Below are 18,082 nucleotides of genomic sequence, written 5' to 3' on the forward strand. Positions count from 1 at the left end.
GCAAGTTGCCGGGTAGGGTTGGAGCAAAACAGTCCTCCTGAACTGAGGTAGGAGAGGAAAGAAACAATCCAAAGTAACAGATATTTATGTGACCCTGAGCAGGTAACCTTGGCTTTCTTCTGCCCCAATTTCTTCATCTGATGTAGATGGTATACCAGCTCCTCCCTCAAAGCATTAATAGGGGATAATAGGATTCATGTCTTTTCTAGGAGGATCCCAGGGAGATTCTTTAACCCAGCCTGGGGTGGGAGATGAGGGGTCTGGGCTGACTATTTACTGAGGCTTTAAAGCCCAAGGATTCAGAGGTGAACCAAAAACCCAGCCCCTGTTTTAGGGCTCACCACAATGTTCTGTGCAGGCCCAGGAGCAGAGTAGCCCCATTATCACATTCGATGGTGACTATATCCCTGGGAGGTAGGTAAATTATGAGCCCGATTTACAGATAGGGAAAACCGAGAGGTTGAAATAACTTGCTAGAGTTACACAGAGAGCTGCGGCAGTGGCAAGGCAGAGACTTGAATTCAGATAATTCCTGTTCTCAAAAGTTTCCAAACTGCAGGCTCCAGCCCTTCAAATCTCACACTTGGGCCTCCAGCCCATCTCCCCAAACTTTTCCTGTTCCTTTTGAACGCTAAACCGTTCAGCTTTCCACTCCACACCCTCCCACCCCACAATCTCCCGCCCGCCAACCCCCCACACAGCCCCACCACCCCCATCCCCACCTCACCTCCACCAACTGGCTAAACCACATACTTTCATCAACCGAGGCAGTTCTTCCCCTAAGAGAATTCCAAAGTCAGATGCTGAGACTGTACACTTCCATCCCACTTAACATCTGTGTCTTACTGGCCAGGTGTTGCAGGGTGAGGGAGATGGACCCTGTCCCTGCCCTGGATGCTGTACAGCTCTGGGCTTGGGGCACAACCAGCATCAGAAATGATCAAAGATGGACAATTTAAAGACCGTCTGGCTTCAAGTGGAAGGTGGATGGGAGTCTGCAGGCCTGGATGCCAAGAGCTCTAGGAGGAAACTAGGTTGGACCCAAAGGGAAGATAGGAGGGGGCAGACTGAAACCAAATGTTGCAGGCAGAAGAAACCAGACCCCCATGACTCAGGCATTTGAAATGAGGAAATTCTTAACCAAGAGAAAGATACGGGTGCTTTCTGTAAGAGAAATGGAGACATTGTGTCAGAGCCATTCCACGAAATACCTCCCAGAAGTTGAAACAAATGAACCAGAGCTGCAAGTACTGGATATGAATGATCCCGAAAACCAAGAAAAAAGGCCAGTTGCAAAAAGATATGTGTATGCTATGTGCCGCCTTGTGTATCAAGTTCTTAAACCTGCAAAAGAATACTTTCCCAAAAATTGTGTTGGATGCACACATATGTAGTAAAAGAATAAAAAGATATGTCAGAATATTAACAGTAAGAGAGTGGCTTCCCTGGGGAAGGGAGGGAGTGGGGCGGGGCGGGGGGAGGAATATGACATCTGGGAGGGGACACAGGAGACCCCAACTCAGTCCGGAATATTTTCTTTCTCTAAATAAATAAATGGTAATAAATGCTAAGATATAATAAAGATAAGTGTGCAGACACAACTAATTATGACAATTCCTCAAAACCTGTCCTGTCTCTGTATTTGAAATAATTATTTCTAAAACAGAAAGGGAGGGTAGGTGGAACCAGATAATAATCAGATACAGTTGTAAATGGAGGGGAGGGAGCAAGAATCTTCACAGGAAAGACCTGCAATTTTATTTTTCTCAGCCTATGGCTGCCTTCCTGATGTGAATTTATGGGGGCAGTGCCTTACTTTTTTTTTAACTCCCCTCCCCCACTACAGTATGATACATACAAGGTATCAGGAAAAGAGAGGATGGGGTGAGAGTGTTACTGAACCCAACTTGGGTTCACTCGCCCACCATGTAGCAAAGCCAGTCTACTGATACCAGGTTGTGGTGAAGGAAAGTACAGCATTTATTGTAGGGTGCCAAGCAGGGAGAATGGGCAGCCCATGCTCAAAAGACCCAAACTTCCCAATGACGTTCAGGGAAGGCTTTTTAAAGGTAACATTTGGGTGAGGTTGCCCTCTGTGGACTTTCTTCTGATTGGTTGATGGGGAGGTAACAGGATGATGTTTCGGGAATCTTAATCGTCAACCTTGTGGTTCCAACCAGTCTGGGATCTACTTGCTTGTGGTCCATGTAGTCACCATCCTCCACCTGGGTGGGGTGGAGGATCTTAGTTTCTACAGAACAGCTCAAAGATTGTATCAGATTGCTGTGTATATCAGTTGAGGAGGAAGTAGGGCTCTGTTTTATCAGTGAAACCAATGAACCATTGTTTAAGCCATCATTACTTTTCTTGCTCAACTGCTCCTCCTTTGCTTCTGCATTCCCTCACTTCCCTAATTAGTAACTGTATAAGTCTGTTCTTTGGAACTCAGAGAAGGCCTAGGAGACAAAAGCCTTTTTCTAAAAACAAGAAAATGGGGACACAAAAGGGTTTTTGTACCCAAGAAGGCCCCACAGGATCCTGCTCCCTCCTGCTGAGGGGAACAGGGCTGGGACAAGAAAGGGAATACAGTTTTGGATAGAGAAGTTAATCATAAACTCAGCAGGGGAATGTGGTTTTAGGGGGATTTGGTTTCAAGAGCATGGGATGAAGTGGTGAGTGAGAGGTTATATGAGGGGGTGGATGAGGGGATGGATGAGAGATGGGATAAGGGATGGGATGGGGGACAGCAGTAGAAGACCAAACAACATTGCTGCCTGTGGTCTGTGACATAGTCAAGTCCCTCATGTTACTCACAGCCAAGGATGCTCTTGGAATCTGGGGAAGCCCTAAGCCCAGGGTAGCAGGAAGGAAGCAAGACTCAACTGAAACTTCCCCTTTGCCCAGTTCTGGGTGCTGGGTGGGGTAGATTTGCAGGAGGGAAGGCAAAGAAACTAAGATAAGCAGAGCTGGAAAAGAACATTAGCGGGAAGGCATAGGCCAGAGAGCAGATGGCCATGGCTCCTCCCCAGATAGCAAGTCAGGTTCTAGAACTGTAAGGTTAGGAGGATCTCAAGCAAAATAAACGCCCAGCAATTTCCAGAACACACCCACCACTCAGCCTGCTGGAACCCTGGGGTTGGCAGCCCCCAGAGCGGTCTTAAAAAATTCATCATAGGACTTCCCTGGTAGCGCCCGGGGAAAACAGGTGGATAAGAATCCGCCTGCCAATGCAGGGCACGTGGGTTCAAGCCCTGGTCCGGGAAGATCCCACATGCTGCGGAGCAACTAAGCCCGTCGGCCACAACCATTGAGCCTGCATTCCAAAGCCCATGTGCCACAACTACTGAGCCTGCATGCTGCGACTACTGAAGCCCACGTGCCTAGAGCCCATGCTCCGCAACAAGAGAAGCCACCGCAAGGAGAAGCCCGCGCACCACAACGAAGAGTAGCCCCCACTCGCCACAACTAGAGAAAGCCCGCGCACAGCAACGAAGACCCAATGCAGCCAAATAAATAAATAAATTTTTTAATCTTAAAAAAAAATCCATCATAGGAGGCTAAATTTAAAGTCACCCAGAATTCCCTGGCAGTCCAGTGGTTAGCACTCCGCCCTTTCACTGCCAGGGCCCAGGTTTGATCCCTGGTCTAGGAACTAAGATCCCACAAGCCACACAGCATGGCCAAAATATTAATAAAATAAATAAATTAAAAGTCACCCAGGTCCTCACCCAGTCCAGATCAGAGGGGGTCTGATGGGAAGTAGCAGGTGAGGGGTCAGCTGTCAGCCACAGAACAAGATGTATGGGCAACTCCCAGTCCAGGGGAGGAGAGGCCAGGATCCACCACAGATAACTCAGTTACTGCAAAATCTATGATAGGAATCTCTGCATCTTTGCCCTTTAGACTGAGAATTTGGGAACCTTTATTGCTCTTTAGATGAATTTGAGAGACTAGCAAACTGTATTCAAATCACTCATTCAACAAAATATTTATTGAGTACCTACTGTATGCCAGGCTCTGGGGACACATCAGTAAACCAGACAGAAGTCCCTGCCATCGTGGAGAGAATATTTTGGTGGGGGAAGGCAGAATGAAAATGTAAATCAATATATAAGATGCGTTCAAGGTAGTGATAAGAGGCTATGAAGAAAATTCTCTATGTATTTAACAAACACATTCAAAGCTGACTATAGGGCTTCCCTGGTGGCGCAGTGCTTGAGAGTCCGCCTGCCGATGCAGGGGACACGGGTTCGTGCCCGATCCGGGAAGATCCCACATGCCGCGGAGCGGCTGGGCCCGTGAGCCATGGCCGCTGAGCCTGCGCGTCCGGAGCCTGTGCTCCGCAACGGGAGAGGCCACAACAGTGAGAGGCCTGCGTACGGCAAAAAAAAAAAAAAAAAAAAGCTGACTATATGTCAGGCACTATTATTGTAAGTGCTTAGAAAATATTAATTCATTTAATATTTATTAAATACCTTATTTAATAAATTAAAGCAGGGTCTGGGATTGGGGAGGGAGCTAATTCAGCTTGTTTCATCTGGAAAAGTCTCTTCTGGAGGGGACCAACCTTTAAGCTGAGCACAGAAAATGAGCCCAGCGCAATCCCCAGGCCAAGCATTTCAGGCAGAGAGCTGGTGAAAAGGCCCTGAGGCCAGCTTGCTGTTCAAAACACTGAAAGAGGGCTAGCATGAGCAGAGAATAGAGTGGGTCAAGATGATGTCAAACTCAGCAGCCAGTGGACAGATCCCCAAAAAGGGCCCTGTAGGCCTCCATGAGGGACTTGAATTTTATTACCATGGTATTGGGTAGTCTCGTCTTGGAATCTTTAGAATCTTGGGAACTTCTACATTTTCTTATCTGTAGGATTTTGCAATCAAGTTCATCTTAAAACAGTAGACTCTTAGACCTTTGCAATCTTGAAATTTCTATTCTAAGCCAAAACCCTTTCTCTCAAAACATGGCCAGAATGTTCTCCGCAGTCTCCTCGGGCCTTGATTCTAGCCTCTGACATCCCAGGGGCGTCTCCTGAAACCGGAGAGAGATGGGGGGAGGCTGACTACAGTTTGTTGTCATGAAGTGGGTGCCAGTTCTTAGTTTCTCCTTTGCATTGTTTTGGAGGGTCTTGGGAGGTCCCAAGTCCAACCTCTAACCTGTCTGTGCACTCAGCTCTTCTCCTGGGATAGCTAACAGGCATCTCAAACTTCTTCGGGTCAAAAGAGAATTCCTGATTCCGCTCCCTCCTATAAAACCTCCTGAAAAACTGCTTCACCAGTTTTTCACCTCTGTTGGTCCCCATCTCCTTTCCACTTGCTGAGGACAAAAGCAATCTAGGATTAGGGAAAACATTTGTTTCACTAGAAAATACATCCTCCTGGGTATTGTCTTTGCAATAGTCTCTGTCCCTCTACTGCAATAGCCTTTTGTTTTGTTTTTCTCATAAATTTATTTATTTATTTTATTTTTGGCTGTGTTGGGTCTTCTTTGCTGCGCACAGGTTTTCTCTAGTTGTGGCGAGTGAGCAGGGGCTACTCTTCGTTGTGGTGCGCGGGCTTCTCATTGCAGTGGCTTCTCTTGTTTCACAGCACGGGCTCTAGGCCCGCGGGCTTCAGCAATTGTGGCTCGCGGGCTCTAGAGCACAGGCTCAGTAGTTGTGGCCCACGGGCTTAGTTGTTCCATGGCATGTGGGATCTTCCCGGACCAGGGATCGAACCATGACCCCTTCACTGGCAGGCAGATTCTTAACCACTGCGCCACCACGGAAGCCCCTGCAGTAGTCTTTTGTAATACAGTCTCTCCTTACCTCATACCAGAATTACTTGTATTCGACAGAAAAAAACCCGGGTTCCTTCCTTTGCCTTCAAACTCAATTTGTCAGCAAATCCTACTGGCTCTACCTCCAAATAAATCCCAAATGCATCCATTTCTTTCTCTCCCCACTGCTACCCACTCTGCTCCTAGCCATCATCATCACTTGCCTGGACCTTGCTTGCACTAGGCTCCCAGCTTTTTCTTCCCCTGCTCCCCATTCCCCACAGTTCCTTCTTCAGAAGGCAGCCAGAAGGATCTTTTTAAATGTAAAGAGAGGGGAGTTCCCTGGAGGTCTAGTGGTTATGACTCTGCACTCTTCACTGCCAAGGGCCCAGGTTTGATGCCTGCTCAGGGGAACGAAGATCCCACAGGCTGCGCAGCTGAAAAAAAAAAAAGCAAAGAGGAAACGAATCTTTGGTGGGGGCGGGGCGGCATTGATCAGTACAGTGGTGGGAGTGGGGGAATTGACGGGAGAGGTCAGGAGGGAGGTTTCTGGGATGATGGTAACTCTCTGTATCCTTATAGGAGTTTGGGTCACACGGAGAATGTACCTATGTGTCGAAATTTGTGCATTTCATCGTGTGTAAATTTACCCGGGAGGTGGCAAGGAATGACCTGTACACCAATGTTAACTCTAGCAAATGATATGCATGCTGATGTGTTTAGGAGTGAAGGGTACTGGTGTCTGCAACTGTCTGTGTTTATTTTTAGGTTTTTTTTGGCTGCGCTGGGTCTTCGTTGCTGTGCATGGGCTCTCTCTAGTTGCGGTGAGCGGGGGCTACCCTTTGTTGCAGTGTGCGGGCTTCTCATTGCGGTGGCTTCCCTTGTTGCAGAGCACGGGCTCTATACTGGCAGGCTCAGTAGTTGTGGCGCGCGGGCCCAGCCACTCCGCAGCACGTGGGATCTTCCTGGATCAGGGCTCGAACCCGTGTCCCCTGCATTGGCAGGCAAATTCTTAACCACTGCCCCACCAGGAGAGCCCTGCAACTGTTTTTGAAACACATAAAAAAAAAAAAAAAAAGATGAATTGAGACAAGATTAATAGATACATAACAAAGCAAGGATAGTTCAAATGTTATTGGTGGAAGCTAGATGGTGAATATATAGGTGTCTGGTATGTTTTAAAGGTTTCCTAATAAAATGTTAAATGAAAATGCAAAGCAAACCAAGTAACTTCCTGCTAGAAACCCTTCAACTGCTTCCCCTTGCACTAGAAATAAAATGCCAAATCTTTTCCACAACGTCCCTGCTGACCTCAATATCATCATCGCCTGCATTCAATCTTTGATGCAACAGATATTTATTGAGCATCTACTGTGTGCCAGGCACTGCTCTAGATGCTGGGGCTACAGCATGGATCTGACATTGTAACCATCTTCTGCCTCAACAAGCCCATTCCCCTGGCAGGCCTTTGCACTTCCTGAAATTATCTTAGTTTACAAGTTCTTTTGCATGGGGACAAGTGCTCTGAGAGGGCAAGGTCCTTCTCTCTATTACAACTAGACCTCAATAACAATTAATTGGAAGAATATTAGCTTTGCATTTATTTAATGCTTGTTATATATGCACCTGGCCCTGTTTTAAGTTATGTACACACGTACCTAGCTTTTTTTTGGCCTCACGGCTTGTGGGATTTTAATTCCCGGACCAGGGATTGAACCCGGGTCCTCGGCAGTTAGAGCCCGGAGTCCTAACAACTGGACAGCCAAGGAATTCCCACACATAACTATTTAATTCTGAAACAGATCCCCATTCTTAAAGAAGAATTAACAGAGAAGCTAGGCTGTGAACTCAAGTGGTCTGGCTTCAGACATCATGTTTCTAACCACTATACTATACTGCTAAGTGAATGAATGATTTAGTCAATCATTCAGACCGGTCTGAATTCAAACCCCAACTGTGCCGCTTTGTTAGCTGTGTGGCCTAAGACTCTGAACCTCAGATCCTTTATTGGTTTTCTGTTTGTTAATTAATTAATTGTTATTGAAGTATGGTTGATTTACGATGTCGTGTTAGTTTCAGGTACAGCACAGTGAGTCAGCTATGCATACATATATATGTTCTTTTTTAAAATTGATTTATTTTTCGCTGCGCTGGGTCTTCATTGCTGTGCCGGGGCTTTCCTTAGTTGTGGCGAGCGGGAGCTACTCTTCGTTGTGGTGCGCGGGCTTCTCATTGCGGTGGCTTCTCTTGTTGCGGAGCACGGGCTATAGGCGGGCGGGCTTCAGCAGTTGTGGCACGCGGGCTCAGTAGTTGTGGCTCGTGGGCCCCAGAGCGCCGGGTGGCCCACGGGCTTTGTTGCTCCGTGGCATGTGGAATCTTCCCACACCAGGGCTCCAACTGTGTCCCCTGCATTGGCAGGCGGATTCTTAACCACTGCGCCAGCAGGGAAGTCCCAGATATATATTCCTTTTCAGATTCTTTTCCATTACAGGTTATTACAGGCTATCAAGTATAGTTCCCTGGGCTGTACAGTAAGTCCTTGTGGGTTAGCTATTTTATGTATGGTTCAAGGTCACGTCCCTCCTAGTTCGTGGTGAAGATGTAAGGTGTTGGAGGAAATTGGCTTAAAGTCCCCACACACGCACGCACACGCGAACGCACACCGGATAACAGTGAGGAGGGAGGTAGGAGTCGGGGAGGGCGGTGCGGGGTCACCGCCAGGCACGGGGTGTGGCCTCCTGGTGGCGGCCAAAGTCTCCGGTTCCTAGGATCTCCCCGCCTGCCCACGCCCTACCTGTGGCGCAAAGAGCTGTCTCCGCCCCCTCGAACCTGGGTGACCAGGGAGACTAGCGTTCGAGTGTGTCCTGGACACCAGGCGGCGGCGGTGGTCTGGGAGAAAGAAATCCGGCGGCGGGGAGACGATCCTGCCCGGAGGCAGGGGGAAAGGCTAGCTGCCCCGCCTCCCTCCGCCAGATTTCTTCGGGGAAGGAGCCGCCCGGCACCCGCTCCCAACTGGCCCAGCCGCGTGGAGCGTCTGGGAGCCCGAGAAGCAGCCTACCTGCCGAGATGGAGGCGGCGGGCACCTGGGCGCTGCTGCTGCTGCTGGCGCTGCTGCTGCTGGCGCTGGCGCTGCCCGGGACCCGGATGCGAGGCCACCTGCCCCCTGGGCCCACGCCGCTGCCGCTGCTGGGGAACCTCCTGCAGCTCCGGCCTGGGGCGCTGTACTTGGGGCTCTTACGGGTGAGGGGGCGCGCCGACGCCCTGGCTAGGAGGGGGTGGGAGGGTACCAGGGCCAGGAGAGGGAGGGGACCCCAGGAAGACAAACCACGCAGCGAGGCCCTTAGGTATCCTAGGGGATGCGGTTGAAGGGTCCCAGGGCAGAGCTGAGAGAGTTGGGGGAGTCGCAGGGAGAGGGGGTGGGGCACCCGGGCTAGGAGGAGCAGAATCCTGCCCCCCGAATCCTGGAGACGGCGTGAGAGCTGGAAAGCAGTCTCCAGGGGGCCAGGGGTCCCGGGTTAGAGAGACTGGCAGAATCCTGGGAAGGTTGGGAGGGGGGAGGGGGGCAGGGAACCAAAGGTGAGAGAGACGAGTCGTCAAGCGGAAGAGAAACTGATGGTGTGATGGTGGTGGCTTGACCCAGAGGGAGAGGGAGAGGGGAGATACACGTGAGTATCCTAAGGAGGGGGCAGAGAATAAAAAAGAGAGGGTGTCCCCGGGGGAGTTGGAGGCAGAGGCTGGAGGATTCCAGGAATTTGTCTGCGGAGACCGATGGGGCTGGGGGGCTGGGGGAGGGGGGGATAGGCGGAGCTCAGCTGGGAGGGAGGGAGCTGGAAGTTCGTGGGACAGAGAAAGGAAGGAGAGAGAGACAGGAGGCTGAGGCAGTCTCCAAACTTTTGGCGGGGGGGCGGGGGGGGGGGGGGGGGGGGGGGGGGGGGTAGTGAAAAGAGGCCAGAGGTTCCCCATTCCGGTGTCTTCCAGACATGGCAAGGAGGGGGTAGCGAGCATGGCACGAGTGCTCCGTGGAAGCTGCTCCAGCATTTGAGGATTTAGCAGTGGTTGAAAGGGGTAGTTGGGCTTTTTTTTTTTTTTTTCGGGGATGGGGAGATGAGGGATTATGGGAGTCCACAGCTGCAGCTGCCCATTTTTGCTGCTATAGGTCTGCGCTGTGGGAGCAGGGGTGGGTTCTGGGTTGTCCCAGTGTCAGAAGTTAGGGCTCTGCAGGGGGTAAGGGAATGGGGACCAGAGAGTGTGTTGGGTGAGGGAGTTTGAGGAAGGAGGACTCTTGTGGGGGAGGGGGGTGACATGCTGGGAGCTTGGTGCAAAACAAGAACTGAATCTTCCAAAGGGACTGCTTCAGTTTGGGGCGAGGCAGGAAGGGCTTCTCTTAGGTGTCTCATCCAGTGACAGGGGCCAGGATGGACACAAGACTTTAAAAGGCAGTAGACTTCCCCACGTCACTCACCCCTTCTCGGTCCCTGCTCTCAGCTGAGTAAGAAGTATGGACCAGTGTTCACTGTGTACCTGGGACCCTGGCGGCGCGTGGTGGTCCTGGTTGGGCGTGAGGCTGTGCAGGAGGCCCTGAGAGGTCAGGCCGAGGCGTTCAGCGGACGGGGTTTGGTGGCAACACTGGACGGAACCTTTGATGGCCATGGTGAGTCAAAAGGGGAGCTGGAGGCTGCTGGGTCCTTCACTCAGAGCCTGCCACCACTTACTCGTACGTGACCTTCCATGCAGTTCAGTGTCTCTGGGCCTCTGTTCTCTCATCTAAAATGGGATGATGACAGTGCCTATTGCATAGGATTGTACTGAGGATAGCACGAAGTAAGCACTCATTAGTTACCTGGTTGTAGTAGTGTTATTAATGTTCCAGGCGAAGCCCCAGGGCTGGGAGGAAGAGGGAGAGCATGTGAGGCACTGGAATCAGTGGGCAAACACTCAAAATGTACAAACTATTCTCTGTTAAGACTGAAAGCTGGAAGCCGGTGCTGGGCGCTCCAGGGAACACAGCCTTGAATAAACAGCCTCAGTCTTGCTCCCAGAGCGCATGGGCCAGGAAGAAACAGACCTGTCACTAGACAGTGACAGTCCAGAGAGGAATTGGAGGAGGTGCCTGGCCCAGCCTGTCGGGTGGAGGTTGTCCAGGACGTCTTCCTAAAAGACGGGGTGTCTGAGCTGAGACTCATAGGATGAGTGGGAAGGGTGTTCCAGGCAGAGAGACCAGCACGTACAAAAGCATGGAGGTGAGGGAAGAAGCATTCACTCATCAACTGACAAATTTTCATTACACCTGGCTTGGTACTGGGGACACAGAGGTGACAGATGTGGTGACGTGTCTTACTGTGGGACATGTGGGCTTTGCAATAAGACAATGGAGGGAGAGACTAGATTTCTAAAGTGAGAGGTGCAGCCTTAAGAGCAGGACACAGGGGACCTTTACTGGCCAGGGGGGCAGAGGGATTTGGAGAGGAGAATGGGAGGAATCAGAGAAGGCTTCCTGGCGGAGGTGACATTTGAACTGAGACCTGAAGGCTGAGTGCAGTTAGTTCAGTGAGGATGAAGAGGTGAGCGATCCAGGAAGAGGGAACAGCCGGGGCAAAGGCCTAGAGGGAGCATCCTGGCACTTTGGAGGAAGTGAGAAAAGCCCGGTGCAATTGAATTAGCAGCAAAGCTGGAGACGTCTTCGGAGCCTGATCGCGCAGGGCCCGAGTCAAGCCAGAGTTTGGACTTTGGGTTCTTCTGTGAAAGGGTAGAGTCAGTTAGAAAGATCCTCTGGTTGCCGTGTGGGAGCCCAGCAAGGGGACTGGGCTGGACCAGGGCTGGGGCTGTTGAGTGGGGGAGGGGAGGTGGTTGGGAGAGGAATGCAGGGCTCTAGCTAGCCAGGGGATGGGATGTTGATGAGAAAGAGAGATGCTGAGGCCAGTTTGGGACACAGTGGAGGGATGGGTGGGCAGGGGACATCCAGGAGGAGGCGCCCAGAAGGCCGTCATAGACTGGCATTCTACAAGTGGAAACAGCTCAGACCAGGGAAGGGACTGTCCAGGCCTCTTGGATAAGGAGGAAAACAGTGCAATTCCATCCTCCTCCCTCCCTTTTCAACCTCCAGTTGGCATGGGGCATGGGACCCAATAATACTCCATAAATGTTGGTATCGATGGATGGATGGATGGATAGAAGGGTGGGAGGGAGGGAGAAAGAGGAAAGAGGGAGGAATGGTAAATGGATGGGTGGGTGAATAGAGGAATAAAAAGATGGATAGCCAGCGGGAAGGAAGAAATCTTCACTCACGCTGGTGAATCACAGAACACAAGGAGCCTGGATAATCCCAGATACCAACTCCTCAGGAGGAGGTCACCCTCCGATGCAAGGTTAGGCAATTATTGAGCACCTCGTGGGCCCTCCTTCTTGCGCTAGGCTCACGTGGACTCAGGACAGGGCACCTCACTGGGAGGAAGGGAGGAATCCTGGGGAACGGGGGAGGGCTGGTCCCTCCTTGAGTCTAGCCTTCTGTGCAGGGGTTTTCTTCTCTAATGGGGAGCGGTGGAGGCAGCTGAGGAAGTTCACCACGCTGGCCCTGCGGGACTTGGGCATGGGGAAACGAGAAGGTGAGGAGCTGATCCAGGCGGAGGCCCGGTGTCTGGTGGAGGCGCTCCAGAGGACCAAAGGTCAGCAGGGTGCCCGAGTGTGGTAGGGCCTTCCCTCGCGGACTGGGCTGGGGACTCCAATCATTCCACCTCTCTCCTCCTCCACCTTCTGCCTCTATCCTGCTGTCTCCTTGAGGGTCTCTGTGTCCCTCGTACTGTCACGTCACTCTTTCTGCCTCTCCTCTTTTTTTTTTTGACTGTGCAGCATGTGGGATCTTAGTTCCCCCACCAGGGATCAAACCCGCACCCCCTGCATTGGAAGTGCGGAGTCTTAACCACTGGACCACCAGGGAAGTCCCTATTTTTCTGTTTTTCTCTCCTGTAAGTCTGCCTCTGTCTTTCTCTGTCTCTCTCTGTGTCTAACTCTCTCTTTCCCTGTCTGTCTCTGTCTCACTCTTTCTGCCTGTCTCTTTCCTTTCGGGTCTGGCCCCCACTCCATCTTCGTGGACAGGCTCCGCCCTGCGTCAGCGCCCCTCTGCCCGTCTCCATCACAACCCCCCTCCCTGTCCCCTCCTCCCCAGGATGGCCTTTTGACCCCTCACTGCTGCTGGCCCAGGCCACCTCCAACATCATCTGCTCCCTCGTCTTCCGCCTCCGCTTCCCCTATGACGACAAGGAGTTCCAGGCCTTGGTCCAGGCAGCTAGTGGCATCGTCGTGGGGGTCAGCTCCCCGTGGGCCCAGGTAAGGGGGTGGGATCCCTCTCTCTCCAAAGGCTCCTGCCCACCTCTTTCAGGTAACCCCAGAGCGCCCTGTCCACCCACCCCTCTGCCCTGGTGCAAGGCCAGGCCCCCGTGAAAACGGCTGCCCGTCCCCCCGCAGACCTACGAGATGTTCTCACGGCTCCTGCAGCACCTCCCGGGCCCCTACACACAGCTCCTCGGCCAAGTGTGCACTGTGGCTGCCTTCGCCACCCAGCAGATACAGCGGCACCAGAGGACCCTGGACGCCTCAGGCCCTGCACGCGACGTTGTGGATGCCTTCTTGCTGAAGATGGCAAAGGTGGGGGAAGCTTAGGGTTGGGGGCCTCCTGGCCAGCCCCTACACCCGGGTGTAGCTGGGACACTCTGTCACCCTCCTTCTTTCTCTCTGCACGTCGCTCTGTGAATGTGTGTCTGAGTCACTTGCATCTCTCCTTTTTCTCCTCCCTCCAACCTCAGCCCCCCGCCCAGGCCTCATGCCCAGTGACCTGCCACCGGCAATCCCCACCATGACTTCCCCCAACCCACACAGGGAAGTTCCTATGAATTACAATCGTTTACTTATGAAACCTTGCAATGTCTATTAGACTAATAAAGTCCGCTTTATTAGTTATGTGAGAACAATTATCATATGAGAAAATTAGAATTAAGATGATCCCTGTGGAAATAACTCGTTTTGAATTGTACATACTTTGCAATTATGGGAGATATTCAGGGCCACATCCTTTGAATAAATGTTCACAGAGAGAGAGATTTTTTTTCTTAACTCTGTGGCCCTTTTTTGGGGGGGGGGGCTACCATGTGGCTTGTGGGATCTCAGTTCCCAACCAGAGATTGAACCTGGGCCCTCGGCAGTGAAAGCACAGAGACCTACCACTGGACAGCCAGAGAATTCCCGAATTTTTTTTTTATACATTTACTTATTTTTGGCTGCGTTGGGTCTTCGTTGCTGTGTGTGGGCTTCATTAGTTGTGGCACACGGGCTCAGTAGTTGTGGCTCGCGGGCTCTAGAGAGCAGGCTCAGTAGTTGTGGTGCATGGGCTTAGTTGCTCCATGGCACGTGGGATCTTCCCGGACCAGGGCTTGAACCCATGTCCCCTGCATTGGCAGGCGGATTCTTAACCACTGTGCCACCAGGGAAGTCCCCTGAATTTTTAAAATTTTTTTACTGAAGTATAGTTGATTTATAATGTTTCAAATATACAGCAGAGTGATTCGGTTATATATATATATATATATATTTATATATATATATATATATATGAAACTGAATCATATATATATTCTTTTTCAGATTCTTTTCAATTATAGGTTATTGTAAGACATTAAATATAGTTCCCTGTGCTATACAGTAGGTCCTTGTTTATCTATTTTATATATAGTAATGTGTATCTGTTAATCTCAAATATAATTAAATCTTTTTAATTTAAGAAATGGGAATTCCCTGGCGGTCCAGTGGTTAGGACTCCGTACTTCCACTGCAGGAGGCCCGGTTTCGATCCCTGGTCAGGAAACTAAGATCCCACAAGCCATGTGGCATGGCCCAAAAAAAATTTTTTTTAATTTAATTATAGTAAAATACACATAACATAAAACTTACCAACTTAGCCATTTTCAAGTGTCCAGTTCAGTGGTGTTAGATATTCACCTAACCACCGTGCATCTCCAGAACACTTTCAACTTGCAAAACTGAAATTCTATACCCATTAAACAACAGATCCCCATCCTTCCCTCCCCCAGCCCCCAGCCCCCACCCTCCTACTTCCTTACTCTATGAATTTGCCTACTCTAGGGACCTCATATAAGTGGGATCACACAGTATTTGTCCTTTTGTGGCTTATCTCACTTAGCATAATGTGGTCAAGTTTCATTCACACTGAAGAATGTGACAAGATTTCCTTCCTTTTTAAGGCTGAATCATATTCCACTGTGTGGATATAGCGCATTCATCTATCAGTGGACACCTGGGGTTGCTTTCACATTTTGGCTATTATGAATAATGCTGCTATGAACATAGGTGTACAAATGTTCTTCAAGATCCTGCTTTCTACGCTTCTGGATAAATCCCCAGAAGTGGAACTGCTGGATCACATGGTAAATCTATTTTACTTTTTTGAGGAATCGCTGTACCATTTGCCGTAACAGCTGCACCCTTTTATATACCCCCTTGGTGACAGGGGTTCTGGTTTCTCCGTGTCTCCACCAACACTTGTCATTTTCTGTTTGTTTGTTCGTTTTATAATGGCCACTCTCTTTCATTTTTATTTTTTGTTTTTGTTTTTGTTTTGCGGTACGCGGGCCTCTCACTGTTGTGGCCTCTCCCGCTGCGGAGCACAGGCTCTGGACGCGCAGGCTCAGCAGCCATGGCTCACGGGCCCAGCCGCTCCACGGCATGTGGGATCTTCCCAGACCGGGGCACGAACCCGTGTCCCCTGCATCGGCAGGCGGACTCTCAACCACTGCGCCACCAGGGAAGCCCCTCTCTTTTATTTTTAAAACATTTCACCCCGAGAGAACTAATATCAAAAGCCCACTTCCCAACTTTCTCACACATTTATTTAAACTCCCTGACAAAGTTATAACTTGCTGTGCTTCACCCCAAACCTGGCTGTGCTGGGTCTCTACTCCCAGCAGCCTGTGTTCTCTGAGCCCCTCTGCCTGGTTTCCCCCAGGAGAAGCAAGACCCTAACACAGAATTCACGGACAAGAACTTGCTGATGACGGTCATTTATCTGTTGTTCGCCGGGACGGTGACAGTCAGCAACACGATTCGCTACACTCTCCTGCTCCTGCTGAAATATCCTCAGGTCCAAGGTAGGAAGCTTCTCCACCAGCCAGGCCCTGGGAACAGGAGGGAGGGCTCGAGAGGAAGGATGTTTAGGGGAGTGGACAGCCTGAGCCAGAGCCTGGAGGCGAGAATGAGCGGGCATCCAGTGCGTCTGAAAAGCAAGAAGCGTGCGGACTGCCGGCTGCAGTGAGAGGTCTAGTAAAATGAGAAATGAGGCAGGAGGCGTCTCCGGCCTTGCCGCCTTGGTGGTACATTGTGCACCTAATCCTGAGCTGTGGGGAGCCATGGAAGGTCGTTGAGCAGGGGAGGGCAGGGACAAATGAGCATTTTAGAAAAATCCTTTGGTCTGTCATGAAGAGGTAAGTTGTAGGGTCTGAAAGAGGATGCCAGGAGCCCAGGGCAGAGGACAAGGTAGGGACCTAGGCCGGAGAGAACAAACAGGGCTGGGCCAAGCTGTGGGGAGGAGAGAGGGGTCCAAGTAGGCAGGTGGTGGAGAATGACAAGGGAGGGAGGCATCCAGGGACAGGCCCGGGGCTCTGGCCAGGGGACCGGGGGACCATGAGGCCATCCTGAGATGGGGACAGAAGGGATAAGGAGCTATTTCAGGGGAGATGCTGAAGCCATTTGGGGACAATTTGAGTGTGAGGGACCTGGAACCACTGGGGGGGACATCCAGAAGGCCACGAGACACCTGCATCAGGACTGGAGATAAGAAACAAATTGCGGTTATCAGGGCACAGGCAAGACCTGAAGCTGTGTTAGTGAGGGAGGGTAAGTGGGTGAGGCAGGGCTGGGAATGTGCCCCAAGGAACTCCAGCATTTCAGGGTCACGCAGCTGCGTCCAGTGCTGTCGAGCCAGTGGGGTGGGCTGACCTGGAAGATGGGACCTGGGTGCCTTTGTGGAATCAAGGAGTCAGCTGCTATTTCAGCTCACTAGGCCTCTGTCCTTATCTGGGACATGGGGCTAGATTATGTTCCCCCACCTCACAGGATTGCTATGGGAATTGAAAGAGGAGAGATGTGGGCTTCCCTGGTGGCGCAGTGGTTGAGAGTCCGCCTGCCGATGCAGGGGACACCGGTTCGTGCCCCGGTCCGGGAAGATCCCACATGCCGTGGAGCGGCTGGGCCCATGAGCCATGGCCGCTGGGCCTGCGCATCCGGAGCCTGTGCTCCGCAACAGGAGAGGCCGCAATAGTGAGAGGCCCGCGTACCATTAAAAAAAAAAAAAGAGGAGAGATGTGATGCCCACCACACGGGATGTGTGGGACCCGGTCTGCAGAGGGCTGGAGGACTCTTCCTCCCTGCCCGCCAGCCTCACCCCTAACCACAGCTGCTCAGGAAGATGGAGCGTCTGGGAACTCCCTGGCGGTCCAGTGGCTGGGACTCCGCACTTTCACTGCCGAGGGCCCGGGTTCAATCCCTGCTTGGGGAACTAAGATCCGTGTGGCACGGCCAAATGAATAAATAAATAAACCTTAAAAAATAAAGAAGATGGGGCGTCGGAGGGGAGGATCGTAGGGCCCCGCCCCACCTTTGACCTCCAACTCTCCTCTTCTTGGGTGCAGAGCGAGTGCAGGCGGAGCTGATGCGGGAGCTGGGGCCCGGCCAGGTGCCAAGCCTGGGGGACCGAGCCCGCCTCCCCTACACGGACGCGGTTCTGCATGAGGCGCAGCGGCTGCTGGCGCTTGTACCCATGGGAGTGCCCCGAGCCCTCGTCAAGACCACCCGCTTCCGGGGGTACACCCTGCCCCAGGTGGGTGTGCGGGTCAGCCAGGCCCAGCAGCTGTCTCTGTCTCGGGCCTGAGGGCTGAGTCCGTTGCTATCTTTGTCTCTTTTTCTGAATCTTGGTCAGTTTGTCTCTGCATCTTCTTCCTCTTTCTCTCTCCTCTCTGGCTGACATCTTCCTTTCTTTTTCTGTGCCCGTCTCTGCATCTCTCTTTGTTTCTTTCTGTGTACATTTTTCTTGCCTTTTGACTCTGTCTCTGAGCCTCGGTTTCCCCCATGTGTCCGATGGATCCTAATTCTACCTCCTTCCAATCGTGGTGGGGACAATCAGATAACGCGACAGGCAGGGAAGCAATATGAGAACTGAGGGCCGACGGAGGCCCTCACCCTCCACCCGGCTGCAAACACGATCAGGCTCTCCCTCCTTCCCAACACACACACACACACACACACACACACACACACACACACACACACA

The 18,082-nt window shown here is 51.6% G+C and overlaps 1 protein-coding gene across 1 annotated transcript in view; it reads left to right on the top strand.

Annotated features, from left to right (window-relative positions):
* Window positions 1–8,553: 8,553 nt before the first annotated feature.
* Window positions 8,554–18,082, top strand: part of LOC113605909 (cytochrome P450 2S1-like) — a 12,742-nt gene continuing 3,213 nt past the window's right edge. Inside the window, exons 1-7 of the mRNA XM_027079612.1 lie at window positions 8,554–8,991; window positions 10,237–10,402; window positions 12,264–12,413; window positions 12,914–13,074; window positions 13,213–13,392; window positions 15,764–15,905; window positions 17,445–17,632. Coding sequence (XP_026935413.1) covers window positions 8,818–8,991; window positions 10,237–10,402; window positions 12,264–12,413; window positions 12,914–13,074; window positions 13,213–13,392; window positions 15,764–15,905; window positions 17,445–17,632 — 1,161 coding nt within the window. The 5' untranslated portion in view covers window positions 8,554–8,817. The remainder of the gene's footprint in view (window positions 8,992–10,236; window positions 10,403–12,263; window positions 12,414–12,913; window positions 13,075–13,212; window positions 13,393–15,763; window positions 15,906–17,444; window positions 17,633–18,082) is intronic.

This window comes from Aethalodelphis obliquidens, unplaced genomic scaffold, assembly GCF_003676395.1.
Source record: "Aethalodelphis obliquidens isolate GAN/ISIS:26980383/991018 unplaced genomic scaffold, ASM367639v1 scaffold43, whole genome shotgun sequence".
In the NCBI taxonomy this organism is placed as follows: Eukaryota; Metazoa; Chordata; class Mammalia; order Artiodactyla; family Delphinidae; genus Aethalodelphis; species Aethalodelphis obliquidens.